Source organism: Sebastes fasciatus, chromosome 1 (assembly GCF_043250625.1).
Source record: "Sebastes fasciatus isolate fSebFas1 chromosome 1, fSebFas1.pri, whole genome shotgun sequence".
Taxonomy (NCBI): domain Eukaryota; kingdom Metazoa; phylum Chordata; class Actinopteri; order Perciformes; family Sebastidae; genus Sebastes; species Sebastes fasciatus.
The window spans coordinates 4,141,841-4,168,879 of NC_133795.1; the positions used below are offsets into that span (position 1 = coordinate 4,141,841).

The 27,039-nt window shown below is 41.4% G+C and overlaps 1 protein-coding gene across 3 annotated transcripts in view; it reads left to right on the plus strand.

The window, feature by feature from the left end:
- LOC141773620 (band 4.1-like protein 1) overlaps positions 1-27,039 on the plus strand; it is a 100,153-nt gene that overhangs the window by 40,833 nt on the left and 32,281 nt on the right. For all 3 annotated transcript variants that reach the window (XM_074645519.1, XM_074645695.1, XM_074645609.1), the window contains exons 2-5: positions 12,231-12,368; positions 14,731-14,898; positions 20,145-20,249; positions 26,532-26,574. In XM_074645519.1, the coding sequence (XP_074501620.1) occupies positions 12,330-12,368; positions 14,731-14,898; positions 20,145-20,249; positions 26,532-26,574 (355 nt within the window). In that variant the 5' untranslated portion in view covers positions 12,231-12,329. The remainder of the gene's footprint in view (positions 1-12,230; positions 12,369-14,730; positions 14,899-20,144; positions 20,250-26,531; positions 26,575-27,039) is intronic.

The window sequence follows — 27,039 nt, forward strand, 5'->3', positions numbered from 1 at the left end:
TTTTTTTGACAGGAACTGATAAAACAGGAGGCACATGTGCTCGCAGCTGAAAGTGTTAAATGATGCAACATATTGTATGCATGTGATGGGATAAAAGTGGAACAAACTGTATTTTTCATTATTAGAACAAAATAATTATATCCATTTGGTGAAGAGAATTAGAGCCCTTGCCATGAAATAATAATTCTTCAGACATAAAGTGGGCAGTGAGAAAAAATAAAAAAACTGCTGCGAGACTTGTTGTGAAGTAGACTTTGACATTTGCAGCCCGAACACTCACAATAGACAAAAGGGAATGTCTCAAAAACAAGCATTTGAAGGGCATTACTCCTTTAAGTGGCATAGATGTGTCACATTTAAGGTTCTGAGAATTTAGCACAGCTTTGAGGCACAGTGCGCTCGCAAGCCAACGAGTTCGGTCTTGCCACCATGTGTCTCCCTGCCCCGAGGCTGTAAAACCACCCATGTGCTCCCGCGCCCATGTCCTCATTTTCCTGCTAGCATGTTCTCCAACGGTCATGTTTCCCTTTAGCTACGCTGCTTTTGCTCATTTATCAGCTGTGAGCGGGAAAAGCACGATAGAAGAAGCGTGAGGGGGGGGGGGAACTTTGCATTTGTAGTCCCTGCGGTGCGTGGAGTCTGGCAGCTTCAGGGACAGATCCGTCAGCGGTGAGACGTCCCTCCTCGTGCACGCACCAGTGGTCTCCAGCACAGCATGAGAAAGGTCAGCTACCATTAGACGGACTGTGACAGAATGATGTCTCCGCAGCAATTTATATCGAGCCTGCCTGCCTGCCTGCCGCTGGCTCTCAGTAATTCTGCTCTCCATCTGAGACTGTGTGTGCTGATATTCCTCTGAGAGCGAGCACCTTTAATTTTGCCAAGTTCCAAACTTTGTGCTGCTTTGCATTCAAATAGTCTGAAGAGCGGAAGGTGAGCATGTGTTATTACTACAGCTGCACAGGGGAAACGGGGTCCTTTTTTTCTCTCGGGGTGATTCCAGACATAGTGCAGGAATGTGAAGCTTGAGGAGTCATGCAGTTGTTGTGGCTTTACTTTACTTTAGCCTCAGTCTTTCCACTCAGGCCTCATCTGTCATCATCCATTGGCTGAGGCTCACCCAGGAAGCTAAGCAGGATATGAGGGGGCACTCCAGCTGCGAGAGGCGTCATCTTAAGAAAAGAATACCAGAGTGGAAAAACACACTGCATCTCTTAAAGCTGCAGTGGGTAGAAATGGATCATATATGATTAAAAAAAGTTATTTTTATCAAACGGTCACTATATCCTGACAGTAGTGCATGAGACAGGTAATCTGAAAAAAATCATGGGCCTCTGTGTCCTCCGGTGTCCTCCGGTGTCCTCCGGTGTCCTCCGGTGTCCTCCGGTGTCCTCCGGTGTCCTCCGGTTTCCTCCGGTGCTCCTAATGGCATCTATAAGATTTCACAGACTGAAGGAAAACAGCCAATTAGAGCTGATCTGGAGTCTGCCGTCCAGCTGCCATCTATGAGAGCCGACGAGTCAATCACTCGCAAACTCTGACCAAATAGTCAAACTAGGCAGCGCTGATCAAATAGGAATCACTATTCTGTTACTGTAATGCCTATTTATCGCCTAAATGTTTTCAGAAATATCTTTTAGTGTACTGTTTAGCTGTAAAATAAGAAAGTTTGTGACTTGGCAGCCAGGTTGAGATCTGCTGAGGAAATACCAAGCACCGCCCACCAGCCAGAGCACAGCCAATAGGAACACTCTCTCTCTGAAATGACCTGTGATTGGTCAAAGTCTTCCGTCAGGGGTTAGATTTTTTAAAGCCTGAAAACAGAGCCATGAGGAGGAGCAGAAGTTTAGTTTTCTCTCAGAACACTTGAATTACAATATGCTGAAAGGTTATTGTGGAACTTTTGTCCAATGATGCCAAAAACGTGTTGCCTACTGAAGCTTTAACGCACGTTGTGCTGCCTGTGTGGCTTCCATCAGTGTTACACTGTAGTTGTCAGTGTGTATGACGGGCCGTATGTGTGATGTTGGTGAATGAGAGCAGTGTGTCCTTGAGCCCCCCCATCCTTCTTTCTGAGTGACTATATGAACTGTCACTGACACGTAGCAGTGTGCCGGGGATCAATGGGGCCGAGACATGCCAGACTGAAGCACTGCTGCCTTCTAGGAGGAAGAGCCAGAGTAGTTGACAACATGATGAGTTGTTCCAATTTCACTGCCCAGTTCAACAGCAGATATACTCACTGAACTTATATGAGCAGAAAAGAAAGAAAGAAACGCTGCATGCATAAACACGTGTGAGGCCAGTACTACAGAGTTGAGAAATGGGAGAAGTTGCTGGTTACAGAAGTATTTTAAGTAGGGCTGTCAATCGATTAACATATTTGATCGTGATTAATCGCATTATTGTCCATAGTTAATCTCATTCACATTTTTTATCTGTTCAAAATGTACCTTAAAGGGAGATTTTTAATACTCTTATCAGCATGGGGGTGGGTAAATATGCTTTATGCAAATGTATGTATATATTTATTATTGGAAATCAATTAACAACACAAAACAATGACAGATATTGTCCAGAAACCCTCACAGGTACTGCATTTAGCATAAAACAATATGCTTAAATCATAACATGGCAAACTGCAGCCCAACAGGCAACAACAACTGTCAGTGTGTCAGTGTTCTGACTTGACTATGACTTGCCCCAAACTGCATGTGATTATCATAAAGTGGGCATGTCTGTAAAGGGGAGACTCGTGGGTACCCATAGAACCCATTTTCATTCATATATCTTGAAGTCAGAGGTCAAGGGACCTCTTTGAAAAATGGTGATGACCGTTTTTCCTCGCCACAATTTTGTGTATGTTTGGAGCGTTATTTAACTTCCTTCGCGACATGCTAGTATGACGTGGTTGGATGGACTCCTTAAGTTTTCTAGTTTCATATGATACCAGTATCTTCACTCTAGCTTTAAAACTGAACCTGCTACATCTCCAAAAGGTCGATTGCATTTAATGCGTTGAAGAAATTAGTGGCATTAATATACTAACATACTTGCTTGTCGCTAAGGGTAAAGCTCCAAACCTACGCTAAATCTTGGCGAGGAAAAAACATTTTCAAAGGGGTCCCTTGAACTCAGACCTCAAGATATGTGAATGGACAATAATGTGATTAATCGCAATTAAATATTTTAATCGATTGACAGCTCTAGTAATAACGTGAAAGACTCTCTCCGGAGCCAGTGTTTGGTATGTCCGTTCTGGGCTACCGTAGAAACATGGCGGTGCAACATGGCGGTCTCCTTGAAGAGGAATAGCTCCCTGAGTAGATATGATGGGCTCATTTTAAGCTAATGAATGATGATTTTCTTTCTATTTCTGCCAATAGATCCTACGAAATCCTCCTATACACTGGTCCTTCAATTCAAGACATCACTTGTATCTACAGTACATGCTGTATATCATCACTGTCACTGCACCGTTGAACAGCAATACTGTAAATTCTTTCTGCTCTTGCTCATCAATAATGTTGTCTTACTCTGAATGCATTCCTCTTTCACCTAGCATCATTTACAACCTCTTGTCCAGAGTGCTTCTGCTCCACCTCACTCGACTCAAACATGTGACCTTAAACTGGAAGGTCAACACTTGAATCTTCCTTGTAGTAAAAGCACTCATGAAGAGCACCTCTCTTTCAAAAAGGAAATGTGAGGAAATTTATTACGATGAAGCATTTCAGTCATGAATGACAGCTGTAACTGCAGACCTGTGTGTTCATTCACATGCTGCGACAGTTGAACCCATATGCAAATAACTTACCAGCTAGTAAAGGGGATGCATTAGTAGCTATTGTGTTGCGTCTTTCTCTTTTGCCAGTGCAGTGCTCTTTGTGATTACTCGACTGCATTGTGCGCTCAGTGCATGCTAATGGCTAAATGTGATTAAGACCATGGATTGTACAATGGAATTAGAGTTGTGTATCAGCCAAATAGTGCTGATTGTGCCTGTCAGGGCTCAGAGAGAAGCAGGCTGTGTTTGCTGGTAGATGGCAGAGGGAGGCTAGCAGCGGTGGCCTGCATCCCTGCTTCAAACTCCCCGTCCATCCCCGTGTGCAGCTGCGTGCAGCTCTTCCACCGCTAACCAGAGGGAAGGCTGTGTGACATTTCCTTTCAGTCGCGATGCCACGTCAGCTCATTTCCTCCCTCTTGTCATTTCTTATCTTTTCCGTTTATCCTTGATCCTCTTGTCTTTCTGGCCGCCTCATATTTTGGCCTCTCATCTTCCCTCCTTGTTCAGTTCGTCTTTCTGTTTTCTCTGTCACTCCTCTGAAGAGAGACGAGCGGCTGTGGAGGAAAAAAAAAAGAAGAGTACTCTATGCTGTTACCATGGCAACTACATCTCGGAGCCGAGCCAGTACTCTTCCACAGACATGCGTGCTCCCTCTCTCGCTCTCCCTCCACTCGCCTTGCTTAGATTAAAGCTTACCTCTGATGAGAAAGAAGCAGGAGAACCAAGGGAAGAGGCTGCGCTTGTTAGAGGAGAGTAGCGTTTCATAACCCTCCAAGGGAACAATGTGCTTTTCTCTGTGATGAATCATTATTACTGATGGCAGATATCAAAGCCAGACATTGTCGGTGAACTGCACACAGTGTACAACAAAGGAAACGCGCAGTGTATTCCTGCACTGTTAGGTGCTTTCTTCTCCTCTGCAGAGGTCCCGGCTGCTGGGTTGACGGAGGCAATTGTGGGTAATGGACTGGTGCAGGAAATTAATGCATTTGCAGGGCTCTACTGCCTCGCTCTGTGACATCAATCTGTATTAATTTGGCAATTAATCTGATTTCATGAGATGTCTCAATAAGGGACCCCGTTTACCACAAACTAACTTTGGATTACGTGATTTGTATTCTCAATTTTGTGTATATTTGTGCATGTGTCCTCAAAGGGCTTTTCCATTATTGGCTTTCATGTATCATATAAACCTTTTATGAGCAAAGCAACAGTATCTATCGATTTGGGTATGGTTAGAAAACTTGTCATGGTTGCCTGTGTGCGCGTTAATGTGTGTAGAACAGAAGTGAGAAATGGCCACAGTGGGGAGCAGATACGGTTAGACGGGCTGTTTTCAGATTATTCGTTGCTGTGAACACAGCACAGCTGAGACGGGCGTACTCACACAGACAGCTGTAGATGAATGCATTGTGTCATGTCGCCCAGATGGATGTTAAGTGAGGGGGGACGTCAGCGTCTGTTTGACTTGGACCGAATGAGGAAGTGCGCACCTGTAATGCACGCAGGGGAGACGCTCGTTATTTTCAGCTTGACTGAATCCGACTGGGAGGCGAACGCGATAACAGAAAGACATGCCGGCATGGCGAGTGTTTGCTTCCCTTTGCCATCAGAACACTATACCCAATGGAGTTTTTCCTCTCCAATCAGGGAGTTTATTTGGCAGTCATATCCATGATTCAGCCAGTGAGGGAAAATTGATTTAGCAACTTATAGCTCAGAGCCCAGCTGGATCAGACAGCGAGGGGAAAATGAGGCCCTGAGTGGACATACCACTCCGCGCTTCACTTTTGTTCCCAAAGGAGAGGAATTCATTTCTGTCAAATCTCTGCGGTTGTAAGTAATGAGACGGCTGTTAGAGCACAGGAGAGGAGGAGTGAGGTTGGAGGGTTTTATTAAAGGTCACCTATTATGCAAAATGCACTTTTCCATGTCTTTTAAACATCAATATCTGTCCCCAGTGTGTCTACAAGTCACCATAGTATCATAAAAGACCATCCTCTCTCTTTTTCTCCTGCTCCGTTTGTCCGGAAATGGGTGTCGAAACAACGCTGCGCAGCTTTTCTTTTCTTCTGACGTCGTTAGAGAATTAGCCATATAAGGGTTTCCTGGTCGAACCAGAGCAGAACCTTCAGTAGCTGACCCCGGCCCACAGCGCGTCACTGTCTCTCCTCCTCAACCGAACTTGAGCAAAGTAGCTCCTACAGTTAATCTGCAAGAACCAGCAGAACAGGCTTCATGTACTCCCATCATCTAAATATAACATGTTCATTCACAAAGGCTTTATGTAATTACACTGTTTAAACAGATGATATTTATATATTATATATATTTGATGTCATGCATGTAGCAGATTACAGGTAGTAAATAGTGACTGTAAGCAACACAACACATTTCTGTTTCACAGTCAAACTTTATTTGAGTAGACAGATGACAATATTAATTATTCACAGCATTTGTAATCATCTCACCTGTTAGTTAGTTATGTTAACATGGTACAGGAGAAAGTCTTCAGCTCTGGTAAACTATGGTAAGCTAAGCGCCGGTGGTCTGTAGTCATGGTAACACAGAGACAGCTACTACTGTAACTAATATACCATTACTCTGATCTTCCATACATTTATCTTTTAGCAGAAATAATGAACTGACTACTGTTTCACATCTTCTATTTTCCACCCTGATGGTCGCTGTGTTTACACACCGTGTCATAGCGGTAGCATGTAGCTACATGCTAACGGGTTAGCTACATGCTACCGGGTTAGCTCTGTATCTCCATGTAAACAGAGCCATCTGCTCTCAGCTGTCTGCTCTCAGCTGTCTGCTCTCCTCTGGGATGATTCTGTCGGTCATTTCTCACAGATGGATCTGTAAAGACAGACGTAAAACAGAGTGTATGTTTACGGTTTACAGAGTTGATGCATGAGGTAAACACTGAGTTAACTAACAGAGATATAAACAGCATTATTTACCTGAGAGAAACCGTCAGGAAAACCTGGAATCTGGACCGCAGATGTTCATCATGTGTCGCCGATTTCTGATCAGATTCCTCCGGTAACGTGCGCTGGGTGAAGTTTCTGGTTTATAAACTTTAAAGTGGTTTATAAACTTTATTCTAGCTGCTATCTCTCCACTCGTCTCTCTCTCTCTCTCTCTCTCTCTCTCTCTCTCTCTCTCTCTCTCTCTCTCTCTCTCTCGAGAGAGAGAGAGAGAGAGAGAGAGAGAGCTTCTTCGGGAGGGAGGGGGAGGGTGACGCTGTTGTTGAGGACGTTTGATTGACAGAAAACGCTGACCAATCAGAGCAGAGTGGGAGGAGACAGGCTGTGAATCAGGGGTTTTCAGACAGAGGCTGAATTAGGCTCTGAGGCAGGCAGACTCAGGCTGCAGTATGAGAAGAATAAAGGGTTTTTTGAACATTGCAGCATGTAAACATGTTCTAGTGCAACATTAAAATACATCTATGAACCTGGAAATGAGCATAATATGAGACCTACAGAGCTACAGACACAGAAATCAGCACTTTTGGAAATGGGCTGAAACAGAGGTTATAGAGACATGCTGGAATGCATGATCTGATTGTTTTTTTGAAAAAAAAACTTCAGAGACATGGTTTGGAGGTGTCTGAGACCTATAATAACTAGTTTAAATGGAGTATAATATGTGACCTTTAAGCAATAAGCCACAAGAGGTCGCGATTTACAGTGATTTTACAACAGCTAGGGGGCGCTGTTGTTGTAAAATCACTGTATATCATGGTTACTACTAGGGCTGACCCAAATGCTTCGACGCTTCGAAGCTTTGACTGTTGCCATGGTAATCAAACTTCAAATCAGTATTCGAATGCTTCGAGATTTTTTTTTTTTTTTTAATATATATATACATAAGTATGTAATAATAAAATAGACCATGAAATAAGGAATAATGCTACAAGCTTATTCATTATTCATATTCAACATTTATTGTTATTAGTTTTTCTCCTACAGATATCACTGTTGGTTGTGTGTAGAGGTGCGTGTGTGTACAGTGATGCGGCAGCGGCACAGTCCCAAAACTTCAAATACCTTCAAATACTTCTCACCGAAGCTTCGGAGCCCAAAAAATGGTATCCGGGACAGCCCTAGTTACTACATATACCTGTCAAGGTTTCATAAATTAAACACACACAAAATGTAATAATTTATTGATAACAAATAATCATTCTTCTGCCAAGCAATGCAGTTCTTCAGCGACATTTAGCAGAACGGTTGCCAAGCAACACGCAGTGGAAAGCATGCTTACAGATTGGGGTGATTATTAACATTTACCTGGATATTGCCATTAATTATGTAATTGCTGAAGTAGTGTTCAATCATGTTAACACTCTTCTTTGCTGGTACAGGGGTGTTTGACTATTGTATATATATATAGTAAAGTGAGGAGAAAGAAAAAAAAAAGTTCTTATCATATTGCAGTTTCATTATAGCCACATGAAATGCAGCATCTACCATCGACAACTATTATGCTCACTTTCCTCTATCTGTTTTCACTTGCCAGCAATATAATTTTTGTTTGGTTACTTGCTGAGTGTCCGGGCTACACTGTAAAAAAAATTATACTGCTAGAAATTGCCAATATGGTTATAGAAATGTCAGCATAATAAGCTACAAATAAAAACATGCAAGCTAGCTAAACTTACATTGTTAACTTACCATGGATCGTTGGTGTAGTTAGTCTGTTTTGGATGGAGATAAAAGGTCGGTGGATTTGGCGGCAGTAAAGACAGGTATTTCTCCAACATAGCGACAGGACACGGTGGGTTCCCTGGCTGCTCAAACCTAAATCCCTGTAGGCTCTCTTGGTTTCTTTTGCCAGCATCTTCGTGTATTTTTTGTGCATTCATTGAATGACAGCATAGCGTACTCCTGACCATTCTTGTCCAGGCGGATGATCAGGTCTGAAAACAGCGAATAATCTGTTTAACATAGGGCTGGGCAATATATCGATATATGACATTGGTGTTGTTTTTTTCCTGGATGTCAGTGATGTAATTTTCTGTTGTAGCTGTTCTATTATTTCCCTGTACCCACTTAATCATTATATCAACATTACTGATGATTATGTATCACAAAACTTGTGTAAATAATTTTGTGAAAGCACCAATATTCAACCCTACAATATTGTCGTAATATCAATATCGAGGTATTTGGTAAAAATATATTGTGATATTTGATTTTCTTCATATCGCCCAGCCCTAGTTTAGTGGCCCCAGTGTTTCCCTCTACATAAACCTGAACCAACCCGTAACCCTAACCACTATTTGACCGGGGAACAGGCTTTGACACAACACCTGCTTCGTTTCTTGACTTTTCCAGCTCCTCAGTTTCTCTCTCATTCATTCCAGTGTGTAACAATAGGTGACTTATTGGCACAGTGATATTGAAATGCGGTCACAGCTGTGTGTTTGTAGAGTATTTTACAACAGGTTTGAACGCAGCTAAGCCGATCACAATCAAGGACGGGAATTATCCGTTTTATTACACTCCTTTAACCACATGCAATATGTCAAGCCCTTCCCTGGTTGGGAGTCAGAGGGGGAAGGGTTGTCTCCTCTCTGAACCGGTGTGAACCGGTTGTGTTCCTGCATCAGTCATCAGCCACGATCGCCCACTGTATAACCCCTAGGTGCATTATGCTGATATGATTTGCTGCTCTTGGGGCAGAGAGGCCTCCAGGGTCGTACAGAGACGGGATTAAATACAAGGTCTTGGAGTATTGTCTGGGGAACTCTATAATACAATACATGCATTATTCCTAAATGCTGTGTTGAGCAGATCCCACTGAGGATATGTTCACACATTATGTGCCTTGTCTTCCTTTTATGAAAGGTCATGGAAGAACATGTTCCAGGGTCATAAGCATCCTTTTCATCTGATGGGGAAACATCCATCCTGGGTCACAAAAATATCCATCCACAGGGCAGCTTTTATTTAGGGGGTTGATGAGCAGCTTCTTTTTCTTTCTCACTTGAATAAGTAGCCAAACATGAACTAAATCAACTCTACAGTGGAGTTTTAAATTTTCAGTATATCTGTATAATTCACAGTGAATATTTTTTTTTGTCTTTAAAATCACAGAGGCTTTGCTCCACTTTCCACTGACATTCAGGGAGACATCGTGGAGGAGGCAGAGAAGCCAATCTCTCCTTAGTAGACGACAATGAAATGCAAACAATGTGATCTTCATTTTTGTGTCATGCACATTAAAGTACCCGGCCCACGTAAGCTTATAAGACATTAAATACACAGTTGCAGTGTCAAACAAGGCTTGTCAGCGAATATTATAAATTATTACAGAAAACTCTATTGGGAACAAAATTCTTCTACGACTGTACGTTGGCTTTTCTAAGCTCTTCAAACCACATCTGACACAGAAAGGGTTCGCTTCTTAAAACACAACTCAAACAGAATACATATGCAGAAAGTTAGAACAATGCATTCAAGACTACAATGCTTAAAGTATTATATAAGACGCAGTGAAATGATAAAATCCATAAAAGGGGCATTGAGAGGACAAACAAGATATAATATATTAAAGGGCCAGTGTGTAGTATTTAGGGGGATCTATTGGAAGAAATGGAATGTAATATTAATAAGTATGTTTTCTTTAGTATATAATCACCTGAAAATAAGAATTGTGTTTTTGTTACCTTAGAATGAGCCGTTTATATCTACATACATGCCCACTTTACAATAATCATGTGCCGTTTGGGGCAAGTCATAGTCAAGTCAGCACACTGACACACTGACAGCTGTTGTTGCCTGTTGGGCTGCAGTTTGCCATGTTAGGATTTGAGCATATTGTTTTATGCTAAATGCAGTACCTGTGAGGGTTTCTGGACAATATCTGTCATTTTTTTGTGTTGTTAATTGATTTCCAATAATAAACATATACATACATTTGCATAAAGCAGTATATTTGCCCACTCCCATGTTGATAAGAGTATTAGATACTTGAAAAATCTCCCTTTAAGGTACATTTTGAACAGATAAAAAATGTGGGATTAATTTGTGAATAATCATGTTTTACTATTTTAATCGATTAACAGCCCTGTTATTAATTTTATATTCCATTTCTTCCAATACATCCCCCTTAATTCTACACACTGGCCCTTTAATAGGTGCTGGGAGATGGATTTTGTTGTTCTTGAACAGAGACAAGCTAGCAGTTTCTACCTGTTTCTAGACTTTATGCTAAGCTAAGCTAACCGTCTCCTGGCTGTAGCCTCATATTTACCAGACAGACAGATATGAGAGTGTTATTATCATCTCATCTCACAGCTAAAAGGCGAATAAACATATTTCCCAAAATGTCAAACTGCTGCTTTAACATAATGTTTTGTAAATATAACACGGTTTGAAAGTAAATGATGATTTGTTGATGAAAAAAAAAAAGATTTCTCTTCACTAGTCCAGGGGTGTCAGTGTGAAATGTCTCAATTAATTTCTTCAAATATCGTTAATATCTTTCTAGTGAGCCTCTGTTTAGACTTGCTCAAAGGACACACCTCTCTAAACCGACAAAACTGGCTGCACTTTACTTTCGCTTCAGCTGCTGCTGTTGTTCAGTCCACCCACACCTCTAACCTACAACCGAAGGCAACAAATTCTAACCGATTTCCATAAAAATGCAGTCATTGACAAAGTGAAGTTGAAGTCGATGAGGTAAGCTGTGGGGAAGTAGAAAGGGGGAAAAAACACTTGAAGAATGATGATACATAACAAAATAAGTCAAGCAAAGTACCCGCTCTGCACTGTAACATTATACTGTGCATCTTTGTTTAGTATTAATGCCTGAATGTGTTTTTTATTAGACTAATCAAAGACAAAGCTATGACGTGAGCCAACATATTACTGTTCCTTATATGCATTTTAGGGATTTGCATAGTCCATTGCACCATAAAGCATTCATACCCACACATGGATGCTAGTACTCTTATCAGTGTTTTTGGTTTAACACCTTTGCGACTGAAGGAATGCACTGTTGATAGCCATGAGCACCAAGAGTAGCGGTCTAATTCACTAATTCATTTCTTTTTTTTTGGTAATCGTCATCCCGGTGCTGGAGCTTGTCTTGCTTAAATAGATGATCATTATCTGGCTCAGTGAGGAATTTTATAATTAAAGTAAATGTCCTTGCCGGCAAGGTGAATTATGTCTGTGGAAATTGTGTTGTATCAAGAAGCTGTAGCTTTCAGAATTTGTAATGAAGGTGTGATCCTGGCACCAGTGCCGTTATTATTTTGGGTGAAGGCATTCGTGTTCAGAATTTTTCACAGTCTCCAGCTGCAGCTCCTGCTGTGATCTCAGCTCTTTTGATGCTGGAAGAAAAGCATGCATTACCATTTTGGACATGGCATTTTGAAGAGAGGCTTGAAAATATATGTTTGTTGTTTGTTGTCTTTTCTCAGGTTGGTGTTACTTTGCTGAAGAGACAGAGGCAGGCCCTGAGTCGGAGGTGAAGAGAGCAAGACAGGAGTCCTCCCAGACAGCAGGGGGCAGCAGCAGACATGCAGGACTCAGCCTCGGACAGCAAGATGGCCAAACAGGTCAGCATCTAACTATGAAGCAAGGAATCTCTGTCTGTCTGTCTGTCTGTCTGTGGATATGTATGTATGCATATGGGTATGTCCTTCGCATATCTCGAGAACCGTTCATCTGATCTACTTAACACTTGGCGGGTGTATTGCTAGAGACCCAAAGACGAGCAGTGTCAAAGTTGGTGTAATTTTCAACTCGCGACACGTTCAATATTAATGTGCAGGAGCGGGGGCCGGGGCTTCCAGGCACTCCGATCGGGCACGCGCTGCGATCGGGCATTGCACTAGTCCAACTAAAATGGAAGGAGTCTCTGTTTGTCTGTCCTCCGATATGCTCGACAACCGTTCATCCGATCGACTTTACACTAGGCGGGTGTATTGCTGAGGACCCATGCAAGTGCAGTGTCGAGTGCGAGCTCTTGAGATCTACAGGACATATTTATTAGTGGTGCCTTATGTACACAATGTGTAGTGTATTGAGAGCGGACCCCTATTACTGTAACTGTTAAACCACCGAATGGCATGCTGGGTACCGCTCGCTCTCCGTCGCTCGCTAAAATAATGAACTGTTACACAGACAAACGGCATGCTGGGTACAGCTTGCTCTCCACCGATGTTCATGTGAGCTTTTCCATCCCTGGCATTGCAAGGGGATGCAACTATATCATGGCAGCTGTATTGCTCAGCACCCAAGGGAGCTCAATGTCGAGTGTGAAGTTGTTTGGATGAGCGGTTCTCGAGAAAGCTGCGAGCAGCAACAACACCGGAGGGCCAAGCAATCGGCCCGTTCCAAACAGCCACTTTTGAACGGGCACTGCACTAGTGTCCCTAATTGTACTAATGGATGACTGCCACATTAAGCCACAGACTTCCCAGTGATTGCATGAAGCAGAATACAGGAAATCATAGCTTTTAGTGTATAAGATAGGAGTTTTTAGGGGTTTCTAAAGTTCCACCAGCTATCCGGAAACTCAAACGAAGTTTGTGTGTTAAGTCTGTCCTAAGTATTCAGTAATTAGATGCTTCTTTCAAACTAGTGATCTAAACCAGGTTGCATCATAAAAACTTAGGAAACATTTTGAACAAGTCAATAAACTTTGTAAATTAGAAGTTGCTCTAGAATCACAAGCTGTAACACAACTACCAAAAATAACAGTTTAAAGGGGCCAAACAATACATTAAACACTGACAATCCTTTGTAGGCCTAAATATAAATTTGACTTTGACGTTGTTAACACATTTTTGAGGTATGTTATTTTTGTTCAATGAAATTTGAAATATTCCCAGTTTACATTATTACTAAACAGCATTTTATGAAGTTTCAGGTCAGATATGTTGACCATATTCTACGTTACTCCTCAGTTTGAATGGTACAAGCTTACGTTAGTTTTGTCAGTTGGTTCAGTTAGCTAGCAGCAGTCATACCTACCAGTGAGAACTGTGTCTGTGTCTGTGTGGTGCATCTAGGGCTGGGCAATATGCTGATATATATCGTCAAAACGGACATATACAGTATATATTTCTATATTGTTTCTATTGCGATATACTATATTTATTTATTTTTTTCTCTATAATTTCACTTAAATCTGTTTTGTTCATTTTGCACTCAAGTTATTAAAATAAGAAAATATGAGATGTGAAATGATGATTTTAGCCATATCGCCCAGCCGATGTGTGCAACCCATTTTAATTGAAGAATAATCTTAAAATTTGAAACTGGCTTAAACCTGAGCTAAGTTTGAACCTGCAAAGGTCTGATGCATCCAGCTCTAAAGTGTTTTATTGAGCTGAGAATATCATTGCACAGCAGAAAAAATAGGGTTCATTTGTTTATATTGCCTCCTTCACAACAGGCCTTCGGGTCTTGTAGACAATGAAGATGAAACTGATTGTGTTTTATCTGGATTCATTAACTTACAGTATTTCTTGATATTGCAACATTTTGTCTGGTCTGGGTCTTTGTCTTCAAAGTCTTTGTTTCAAAAGAGTCTGAAGAGTCTGTGATATACAGGGTTAGCATCGCTAATGACTGCTGTGATGACTTCTGATTTGTCCTGTAATTCAGTGATAAGTCTGAGAGGTAACTGGGAGTCAATGCAGTTTCCAGTAGATCTACATTATACTGTATGTTTTTCAGTATTTGAATTAGCAGACTTGTACAGATTGCACACATTCAATATCTATTAAAGCCACAAAGCTGACTCTACACCATTGACATTCTCTTAAGCCATTACAATCAAAGAACTTAATCTTAAGGCACTGTCCTAATACTGATACTGTTCTTCAAAGTATTTTGAACAGTTGCAGATATCCACTCAGGTTTGTATAACTGTCGTTTGACTTCTCTTTTTTTTTATACATATATGTTAAGGAACAGAACTCCAAGTATCTGGATGAACACAGAGAAACAGACGACATGTCAGAGAAGACGTCCCCAAACAAGAACCTCAAATCTCCCCAGAAAGGCTCCAAACGACTTAAAACTGCCCCCTTCAAAGTGACCCTGCTGGACACCTCCGAGTACGAAGGAGAAATTGAGGTATGGAAAACAATTTGTGACGACACGTTTTTTAGAATTAGCCATAACCTGCTTTGAACAAACCCTTGAAATGCAACATTATTTTTTCCCTTTGTAGTTATTGTCCTCTGTGGGCAGTTGTGTGTGTTGTATAGCGCTGCACCGAGTGGATAAAACAGGCAAAGAGAATAAAAGAAAGCTGGAGCCATGCTGAGAGCTCACCAGGGGGGGTGAAGCCAAAGCAATGTCACACATTTCTGTAATACACACAGAGCCACAAAAATAGTGCGGCATGAAAGTCTTCATTCTACACCATCTGTTGTCATTACTCCAGCAGTGTGAAAAAGGACATTTCCCGCTTGCTTGGAAAGGAAACTGAAGGCATGCATAAGAAAGGAGAGAAGAGATAGATGTAAGTGCATTGGCTTAGATAAATGCACGGAAAGAAGCTGGAGATTTTGGAGCTTTTATGACTAGCAGCAGCATAGCACTTCTGGCAGAAGAATAGGTCTATCTTTCCTTCTAAAATAGCTTTTGCAGGATTGTGGTGGGAGAAACTCATATCCAATATCTTGACTGTGGAGACTATCCAGCGTTATTTTAAGCTATTCCTTGTTTGGGCTCAGCTTTCGATTCCACTCACTGAGAATCTATCTAGACATGATGCGTCTGTCTTGCACTGCTGCCGGTGTACCCGAGATGACGGAGTTAAATCGGGCCAATTGGTACCCGCCAGCCTGTGTCACAGCCCAGTACCCAGCCTCTGCATCTCTTCAGCAAGACTGTCTGATGCAGCATGGACTGGGACTGGAGATGTACTCTACATGTTCATAGGTAGATTTGGGTATTATTGTTATATATTGTTATTATTAACAATGAAAGTTACATGTCCTCCAACCAAAATAGGCCTTTCCTTTTAAATTAACCCATATTCTAATCTGTAGTAAAACAGTGTTTGTCAGGGCTTTGCAAAAACAGTTACAAGTGACGCACATACAGTAATTATATATATATATATATATAAAGATATATATATATATATTTGTGACCAAAATATCACACATCTTTCCTATCTCCCCACATGCACATTTTCTTTGTACTTTTTACTGTGAACTTTTGTACATCCCCCGGTCAATATTTTGCACATTCCTGCTCAAATCTGTACAACCGTGTCACCTAATCGCCGAGACAAATTCCTTGTACGTGTAAACCTACTTGGCAGTAAAACTATTTGTGATTGTGATTCTGATTTTGAACCACTGAGTGGTTTGGTATACTGTATATTGTTAAATGAAAGAAAATGGTTTATATTCCCCAGACTAAGGTATCAAAAAAGTATTGTTCTTGTATCAATACTGATTTGGTATTTGCACTAAAATCTTTATTAGATGCTGAGGCTCACAGGATGTCCCTTTTGTCCAATAAAAGGCTTCAACACAGGCTGCTAACAGGGTGCTAGGAAATCTATAGTTATTACATGGTTGCAAGCCAGGTGCAGCCAAGGAGAAAATAGAAGAGCAATGTTATTATGAGCCACCCCTTAGGATACTTATGCACAAGTGCATGAAACCTTGTGTGTGGGTGTGAGTGTGAGACATTGTGGTGTTGGGGGGGGGCTTTTATGTGCGAATGTGTGAGGTAAGAATATCAGGAAAGCTACGCTTGCACCAACCGCTCTCTCAGCACTTAAAAACATTCAGAAATACCTTTGGGCCTTTTCCGCACCACAACAATAGTTAGCATTATGGTTATGAAAGCTTTTGTGTCTTAAGTGCTCTCTCTAAATATTCGCCCGCCCTTGCAACATTGCCAGTCATTGCCAGAGAAGGATGTAGAAAACAGCCTCTTGTCAGCCCATGTTTTTTAAAATTGTAGTATGGTGAGAGCGTCAGACCTCTCGGTCATTGGCAGGCTTGCTCTCACTTCCTGTCTTTAATTGCTGGGGTGGAACTTCATGCCTGCCATATCCAAACCTCCCCTGTGCTTCCAGGAGTTGGTAATAACAGTGCTGCGAGAAGGCAGGCCACACTTTGGGGGGAGCTCTCCCTGGAGGAGGTGCCGCATTCATGGGTTTATTAAGTCTCTTGTCATGGATGCATGACTGAGCTTCCCCGTGGTCCTCGGGCAGGAGAGGAGGCACCACGCCCATATCCGTTTCTCTCACCCAGTTTCCCCCCTCTGCTCACTGGGGTGTAATCCGCCTGACTATGCATGGTCAAGCCTGGCTTGGCCGATGTGCAGAGCAGGGCTATTTTGGGTGGAATTGAGTGTTTCATGTTGGCTAGTGGTCTTTTTACACCGCCAAGATTCTCCTGGGTGTCCATTCAGATGGCAACACTGAGATCACTATTGTACGGTTGAATATTTAATTGCTCCAGAGCAGAGAGCTGCTTCACCTCAGCCATGGATTATTAAGACTCCATATGCTGTCATACAACATACTCTTGCGTTGCCATTAGGGACCTACATGTACTGACTGACATGATGAGAGCTTATACACACTTCCCAAGTATTGCTCCATCATCCTTTCACCCATAATGAGGCAAAGGTGAAACACTTTTTCAAGTCCGAGCCTTGAGATGTTAAGAGACAAGACAGAAGAGAGATAATACTGCATCTGTTTCCCTGGCAACTGCTTGCTCCATCTCCCTGTCACGTCACAAAGTAGGCTCCAGGGGAGGAGGCACCGTGTGTGTGTGTGAGAGAGTATAATACTATGTGTGAATCGTTCAGTGTTAGGCCTCAACATTAACATACATCTTCCTTGTTCTGTATTTGACAGTGGTGTATGAGCCCATGCATGAATTGATGATGAGTCGATATTTCATTTGCCCTATCAATTTAAAGTGAAAACAGTGTTGATGACATTCTCTTGCTTGAAACAAGCAAATTTGGCTGCCAGTGCAGTAAATGACTTTCAATTCATTAAATTACAAACCAATCAATACGCAGTGCAAGGGAATTTAATTACTTAAAATAAGATTAGTGTCATTCCCTTTTGTAGATATCAAAACTCTATAGAGGTAAGACCATTAAGAGTAACCAGGTTTTTAATTTAACTGTTTAACCAATTAGTTAAACAGTTAAAAAAAAAAAAAAGAAAAGCTGAGCAAAACTTGGAGCATAAAGTCTCCCGAGCAGGTGAACTGGGAACTCAGTTGCCTGTTTTGCGCATACACTGCAGCTGGCGTTAAATGATGGATTTAACCTGTTTGTGTATCGGCTTATCGTTGCAGGCACTTCAACCACAGCACCCCTGCATGCAAGACACTAATCTTGTCAGTTAATGATCGGTTAACCAGGGTCGGCTATAAGTAAAAAAAATAATAATAAATTCTAAATTAACATCCCTATTTTGAATCTATGGCCTTCAAGTTGGGATGCATGTGTGCTAACCACTGATCCACAATGACAACTAATGTCTACAGTCTTTTTCATTCTATAACTGAACGGGATGTAAACCCTCTGAAGCACTATTGTTATCAATGGAATGTGACAGGCACTACTTACTTACTTAGAAATATATGACAATGTCAATGGGTGGGTCCACCAATTTGGTCCTGACTGAAATATCTCATCAACTATTGGATGGATTACCATGATACGTGTTGACCTTCATGGTCACCAGATGATGAATCCTAATGAGTTTGGTGATTCCCTGACTTTTCCTCTAGTGCCACCATGAGATTGACTTTTTTTGGTTTTGAGTGAAATGTTTTGCCAACTATAGGAAGGATTGTCCAAAAAATTGGTACAGATATTCATGTTCCCCAGAGGATGAATATCAGTGACTACAGTGGTCCCCTGACTTTTCCTGTAGCGCCACAGGCAGGCCAACGTTTTCACTTATCCAGTAAAATATCTCGACATCTACCAGATGAAAAAACAAATTGCATCAGACATTCATGGTCCTAAGAGGATGCATTTCAGAGACTTTGTTTGTGTTCTCCTGACTTTTCATCTAGCACCATCGTGAGGACAAAATTTCAATTAAACTTTTGTTTATAACCATATACCTGCAAAAATAATGTCATTCCCATTACAGTTCATTGAACATTGTGTTAGTACTAATAAGCAAATGTTAGCATGCTAACACATCAAACTAAGATGAATGAATATACGATACATTACCTGCTAAACATCAGCATCATCACTGTGAGCATGTTAGCATGTTAGCATGCTGACAACAGCTTTTAGCTCAAGGTACAGTTTCACAGAGCTGCCAGCATGGCTGTAGACACTTGGTCTTGTTTATTAACAATGGATGGAGTTCCTCATCCTGTATGCTTGTCATTATTCACATTGTCTGTGTCCAGCACATCTGTAATCATTACTGTAGATGTACAATATGTGCTTTTCTGGTTTATATTTTGGTCATAATCAGAGAAGGATGTCGGGTGTGATGATTATTGCGAGACTATAGTTTTATATTCTAACTGAATGAGATAAAAAAACACCTGCAGCACTATTGTTATCAATTCAATGTGACAGGCACTAGATAATCCAATCCATACTCAAATCTAAATGATCTCACTTAATTAGAAATATGTTTTTTGTATTTTATAACATTTCACTCATATTACAATATTAGAAAGGAGGAAAAACTGATCCAGAAAAAAATTGTTCAAATAAACTTCTAAGTGCCTAAATATTGATTCATCTCATTCTCCACCTCTTTATTTTGGACACGTCTCACCTCCAAGCTATATACCATGGATATATGGTAAAAATCTGAAAATCTAGTCTTAATCTCCCTTAGCACTGTGAGCAAAAACATTTATTTGTGCATCCTGATGTAAACTAGTCCAAAAAATAAAAAAAAAAATCCACAAAGAAACTCTCCGTTAAAAGCTAAAACATCAACTTGTCACCGGAATATGAATGGAAATGTTCCTGAAATGCTCATCTTGAACTCTGTCAATAGCAGAGTGAATCTCTGCCTACAGTACAAAGACCAATCTTCCCCAGCAATTCACAGTCCACTTTCACTGACAAGGGGTTGATGCACACCGACCGTGACGCAGCACCAAATGGCTGAGCTGCTTTATGGTGTGCGGAACCAGAGCACAGGAAAGCAATCTTGGCAAGCACAGCTGTCTAATGGGGTCTGATATTGGCGAGCCAAAATTTGCCCAATAAAACTGCAGCTAAACCGGCAGTAGACTCTTATGCACATATGGTATTTCAGAAATATAGTAGAGAATATTACTTCTGCATTGTAGTTGACCTTTGTACTACTGCTGTGTCATGTATGCTTGTCTTTGCAGAAACACTCCAAAGGACAGACCCTGATGGACATGGTGTGCGAGCACCTCAACTTGTTGGAGAAGGACTACTATGGTCTGACCTTTGCTGACACAGACACCCAGAAGGTCAGTGAATTTTGTACCACAGTGACCTCATGGGACAGCTCAGTGCATGAACACATTGCTCACAGAACAATCTGTATTCCTCTCGCTTGTTGGCTGGGTCGGCTCTCTCAGGGGTGCAGTATCCAAAGATGAATGGAAAATGGGTCTGGACAACAGGCAATTTAAAAATGTGTGCAGTTGGAGAAAAGATAAAATATGATTAATATACTCTTTGCGAATTTAGTCATACCAATATTTCTCACAGGCTGCTCTGGAGTTAAACCTCTGTTGACCGAAGCAAAGAGCCACCTTTCATCAATCACTGAAGAAGAGTTTGGTGCATAGCAATAGAATATAGGAGTAGAACGGACATTAATCATTCAAATCAACATAGCAGGATGATCAGAGCGGACTGACTTCCGCATAAACTAAGCCGACTTGCGTGAAGTCGCTGATTCTCTGAGGTGAAGTTTTACAGCAACGCTGACTAAACGAGTAGTAACGTTACGAGGCACATAGAAAATGTAAATGTGTCAATTTGAACAACTTAATGCTTAATCCACACATCGGTCACAGCAGAGGAAATCACATTGCTATCGCCAGATGAGTGACAACTTTGTTTGGCTCGTTTTCTGTCAGCAGTGTGGCATTGAAGCATGGTGGAATTAGCGAGATAGCTAGCTACCTAGCGGACAGCCGGCTGGTTAGTTCTTGGGCTGGTTCCACCAGGCTTTGGTGCTGCCCTGATTACAGAAAATGAGCAGAACATCTGGCTGGTGGCCAGCGGCAGCGCCGGGTCCGAAATGTCCCTCCGCCTGGGGACAAGCTACCTAGCTAACTAGCCAGCCAGCTTTCTCCGGGAGCTGCATCCGTTCTCTTACCGGCGAGCTGCGAACGCACACTTTACGGCCCCACTGACGTGGGTTCTGTTGTCACCATAACAACTAACAACAATTGCGATTTTCTTTTGTACTAGTCAAATTACCACAGCAAACAGTTCAATGACCCTTCAACTCCTATTGTATTTCTATGGTTTGGTCAAACTGTAAGCAGGCCATCTTACTAGATGACCTTAAGCCTATAGCTACAGGCAAGTTTTGACTTAAAAGCAAGCCAATGTAATGTTTACTGAAAGTGGCCACTGTGATCATGGTATATGCTAAAACATTTAGTAACAATAGCAAAAGTGGAGAAGGATTATAAAGAAATTAAACTAACTCAGAAAGGTCAGTTACATGGCAATAGCTATCTAAAGTTTGTTATCATTAGCCACCTTGAGCTACTGGTCATACCAGACAAAGTCAGCAAAACCCCATAATGTGTATTGAATTCAGCAAGGGTGAGTTTTAATGCTTATGAATTCAACGTTTCATTTGGGATTAGATTGTGTTATTTCCATACACTGTATATAAGAAGTGGGCATAGTCACCGCTACATCACCCATTGGTTTGTGGACTATGGTTTTAAAACCTCTAGTCTGGCATTTTGTCAGTCCCCATCTTGTTTTTTTGCAACCAGAAGTGACACGAGAGGGTGGAGCTATAGTACAACCGAATGCTGAATAAGACATTTTTAGGTGACCAAAATGTTAATATTAACTTCCATGAACTGAAAACACACTGTGAAAGGGTTAAAGTTGTTGAAGACAAAAGTGTGGACAACTCCCAGACCGGACAGCGCCATGGTAGTAACCTGTCACTCACAAGGTAGCGACGCCCTGAGAAATACCCTGCTTTATGGTCTATTTGACTCTAAATGGGACCATAATTTACTAAATGAACATCATGCTGTATTGAAGACTTGAAACTAGCGATTGAGACCATAAACTCATGTTTACAATGTTTACTGAGGTAATAAATCAAGTGAGAAGTAGGCTCATTTTCTCATAGACTTCTATACAATCAGACTTCTTTTTGCAACCAGAGGAGTCGCCCCCTGCTGGCTATTAGAGAGAACACAAGTTTAAGGCACTTCTGTATCGACTGGAGGTTTCCCACTAGTCATTTCTTCTTTCAAAAGTTACATAGTCTCACTTTAAAGTCAGCCAGTATAACTCCCTAATAGCAAAAAAACCCTCCCTTGTCAGATATACTGTGATTCTGTCATGTCCTCTGAGGTTTAATTATATCTGCCTCTGATAAATGTGTACGTACATTAAACTCCAATCAGCTCACAAATCAGTTTGACATTTCAAGTCAAGGTCTGAATATGTTTCCCTCTGATCTTTGTTGACATGTTCGGGTGCACACAGACCAGGCTCATTATCATTAAGTAAATGACACTGAACTGATGGGTCCTAGCTGTCGGCCCGCATTAGAGCTCTTTGTCAGATACACGGTTTTGGTTTTTTGATTGACGCGAGCCTCCCTAAGGGCAGGTATGTGATTGCACAGCAATCACATACCTGCCTTTTGAAGATAGGACAGATGACAAGAATAAGTCCCTTTTAACATCTGGAGCATATCCTCTGTCACCGTCATCAGCTTGTACTTACTTTGTCGGCTCACATGTTGTGACTTGGTGCGTGTCTGACGGCCGAGGCTTTGGATTGAGCGTGATCTCGGCTCACACAGACAGGTTAACTGGGGGGCTACAGAGGTAAACAGGCTTGAAGTTCAAATATTTTCCTCTCTCTGAGTATAGGTAAGGCTACAGCTTAGATCAATATGACGGGCTCCTCAAAGACAGCCTTATGAGAGCGCAGATTGATACTACTGTCTGGGGTCATCGCTGATTGGAAGACCAAACAAGCCTGAGAATTGAAATGTCATTTCAGATGCCCTTTCTCTGTCTCAGTTGGGGGAGCGAGGATTTAATCTTCACTCTTCGTGAGAACATTTATTCCGTGTGATTGCTTTGTGAACCAAGGTTGCAAAAGCAAGAGCGAAGCCTTGAAGAGTCAGTGATTAAAAGTTCCTCCTGCTTTTCTGCAGAGAAAAAGCAAAGCAGCAGCGAGCGCCTTACTAATTGAGTGCTCTTTGGCCTCGGCTGATATAAGATAGATTCAGGGGGACGATAAATGCCTGCGGCTCATTAAAGTCTTTAGCAGCCTGATTAAACACTGGAGGAGTATGTGTATTTGTGTACACAAGTGTCTGTGTGTGTGTGTACGCGAAGGCGCAGTTCAAATTGCCAGATGCTTGCAGTTTGCCCAACATGGCCACAGGATTGCACTGCGCTGTATCAACCTTTCATGCTCATGATTCCACTCTGACTGATGTGATACCAGATGCCAAAAAGACTGTCAGCATTAATAAGCAGTTGCCGTGAAGTATTCGGGTTAGTGAGGATCACTGTCAGCTCTCTGCACCACAGGCACCACAGAACTATAATGCACACACCTGTTAGTGTGTGTAAGCGCAAGGATCAAAGCAACAAATTATATAGACACCTGTTACTCCGTAAGTAGAGATCTTTTTCTGCTTTTACTTTTAAAAAATATATATTTTCACAGATTTAGTTTTAGTCATGCTAGCAGCAGCACTGGACCTGCACCATCACATTTTAAATAGACACATTCATGGTCCCCATGAATGTTTTCATCTCATGCTACCAGCAGGTTGACATTTATGTTTTTCAGTGTCTCAAAAACTATTGGATGGACTGCCATACAATTTGGTACAGATATCCATGATGCTAATGGATCTTAATGACTTTGGTCATTCCCTTTTTAGTGTCAAAATGTTCACTTATTTAGGGAAATTAAACTAAACTAATTACACTCCCTTCATGTCAAGTTAATTTTATGTATTTAACGCCAAATCACAGCAGAAGTTATCTCATGATATTTTTCATATAGAGCAGGTCTAGACCGTACTCTTTAATTTACAGAGACACATCGTTCCCCCATGATGCAAGCACTTGATGCAAAGGTGGCAAAGAAAAACTCCTCTTTAACGGGAAGAGACCTTGAGCAGAACCAGGCTCTGGGTGGGCGGCCATCTGTGGCTACTGTGAGCATGTTGTCATGCTAGAGTTAGCGTTTAGTTCAAAGCACTGTGTCTGTAGAGTCTTGTTAAACCATGTAGTCACAGATGTGGTATTAGCTTTGTGAAGATTGGCTGTAGTTTTCCAAAATTCATATGTCTAAATAGTGATAAAACTAAGTTATTTTTCCAGATAATTCCAATATCAAGCCAACTCTTTAAATGCAAAAAGGATTCTTTTTTTGTAGGTTAGTAAATCTTACTTATGCTTTTTTGTTGCGAAGAAATAGAATAACTGGACATAAAGCACCTCAATCCTTAAACCTGCAGTGGGTCGAATGTTTTTGGCATCATTTGGCAAAAAATCCATAATAACTTTTCAGCATATTGTAATTCAAGTGTTTAGAGAGAAAGACTTTAGACTTCTGCACCTCCTCATGGCTCTGTTTTCAGGATTTTAAAAAATCTAGCCCGTGACGTGGGACTTTAGCGAATCACAGGTCATTTTAGCGCTGTTGGCTGTTCATTCAACGGAGGCAGCTGTCAATCACTCGTGAACTCCGATCAAACAGTCAAACTAGGCAGCGTTGATCAAATACAAGTTACTGTAATGCCTATTTCTTGCCTCAAATGTTTTCAGAAACATCTTGTTTAGCTGTAAAATGAGAAAGTTTGCTCTGGCTGGTGGGCGGTGCTTGGTATTTCCTCAACTTGATCTCAACATGGCTGCCGGGTCACAAACTTTCTCATTTCACAGAATATTTCTCGGCTCTGATTGGTTGTTTTCCTCCGGTCTGTGACATCCTGCAGATGCAGTTAGGAGCATTGTTTTTAGATTACCTGTCTCATGCACTACTATACTGGGTATAGTGACCGTCTTATACAAATTTATTTTTTTTTTTACTCCATTTCTACCAGCTGCTGCTTTAAGTGAGCTAACAGGATAAAAGTGACATATCCCCATAGATTATAAATTATTGGGCAGTCCCAAAATGTGCAAGCATGATCCAGTATAGGGATTATAGGAGAACTTCACCTACTCTCAAGATCAGAGTGAAACATATTCAGACCTTCGACTTGAAATTGGAGTTTAATGTATTTACACATTTATCAGAAGCAGATATAATTAAACCCCGGAGGACCGAAACAAAGAATCATAGTATTTCTTTTGCTATTAGCGAGTTAGCCTGGCCGACCTTAAACTGAGACTGTGTAACTTTTGAAAGAAGAAATAACACAGTCTAATCCCAAATTAAATGTTGAATTCATAAGCAGTAAAATTCACCCTTGCTGAAAACACATCGATATAGAGAAAGGGGGGAAAAGTCTGAGGAGACCAATGTGTCTTGACTCATTAATTTCAATTAATAGATTTTTATAGTAGTGTTTTATCAGTTCTTAAAAATGTCCAAATCCCTTATTGATGTGTTTTTATAATGTTTCGCATTGTAGTTTCACCTTATATTGTATTTTATATGCTTCAACACTTATAATGAGGGTTTTGCCTCACTAAAGAGGCACATTTTAAGTAAAGACCTCCTCTGTACCAGCATAGATGATCTCCTGTTAAAGAAGATGAGCGTGGTGAAGGCCACCAGCTGAGACATACAGATGGGGCCATTTGAGGGGAAACAATAGTGAAACTAGGAGGGCACTCTTCCAGAGCACAGACCTCCGCCAAGGCTGTTTCCATTAGTGAAAAATAATGTGTGCATCCGCCCCATGATTTGGATCCGCTTCAATATTTAATGGGTTCTTCCTTGACCCAAGCTACCCCCTTCAACCAAGTTTCATGAAAATGGGGCCCGTAGTTTATCCGTAATCCTGCAGAAAAACCATCAAACCGAACCGAGAACATAAACCTCCTCGGCGGAGGTAATAAGAGGATGAATATGCAATGGGAGAGTTCATGCAGAGAGGTAAAAGTAGAGGTAAGAGTACGTGAGGGAGGTATCTCATTACTCTCTTCATTGCCGTCTGTGTGTTGCTGTGCCTCTAAACAGCATGATTTACAGCCTCTGCTACGAGCCAGTCAGTGTGCACTACCGCACCACTGATGAGATGCTCTAGCAACCAAATCAGAAATGGTGCCCCTACAGGCGAATCGGTTCACTGCACGATCGTATGTGATGAGATCAGATAGGTAACTGGCTGGCGGTGATTTTGCAACACGATGCAGAAACAGATGCTTGAATTAAATCTGCTCCTGGCATGTTTGAACGGCTCAGCAGGGGAGGGCTCAGTTTCCTTTATTTAACCATATGGAGAGGCTTTCGTTAGGATCACTGACGGCAGTTAGAGCAAAATGTGACGCCGGGGTGGTGCATTAGCAATGTTTCCAGTCTGCCCTGTGTGAATTATGCCTTCTGTCTTTCAGAATTGGTTGGACCCCTCCAAGGAGATCAAGAAGCAGATGCGCAGTGAGTGTCTCTTTTCCAAGTAGATGAGATGATCAGTAAAGTCATAAGACTAGATTTGTTGGTATATGAACTAGGGCTGTCAATCGATTAAAATAGCGAATCGCGATTAATTGCAAATTAATGAACACATTTTGTACCTGTTTAAAATGTACCTTATGTTACTAATACCCTTATTAGTAACTAATTAAGTATTTAATTCTCTTATCAACATGGGAGTGGGCAAATATGCTGCTTTATGCAAATGTATGTATATATTTATTATTGGAAATCAATTAACAACACAAAACAATTACACATATTGTCCAGAAACCCTCACAGGTACTGCATTTAGCATAAAAAATATGCTGAAATCATAACATGGCAAACTGCAGCCCAACAGGCAACAACGACCTCGTGAAATAACCAAACGCTAACATTACTCACGGTTAGAAGCTGATTGGTTTTCAGGACCTTGCTGAAGGCCTC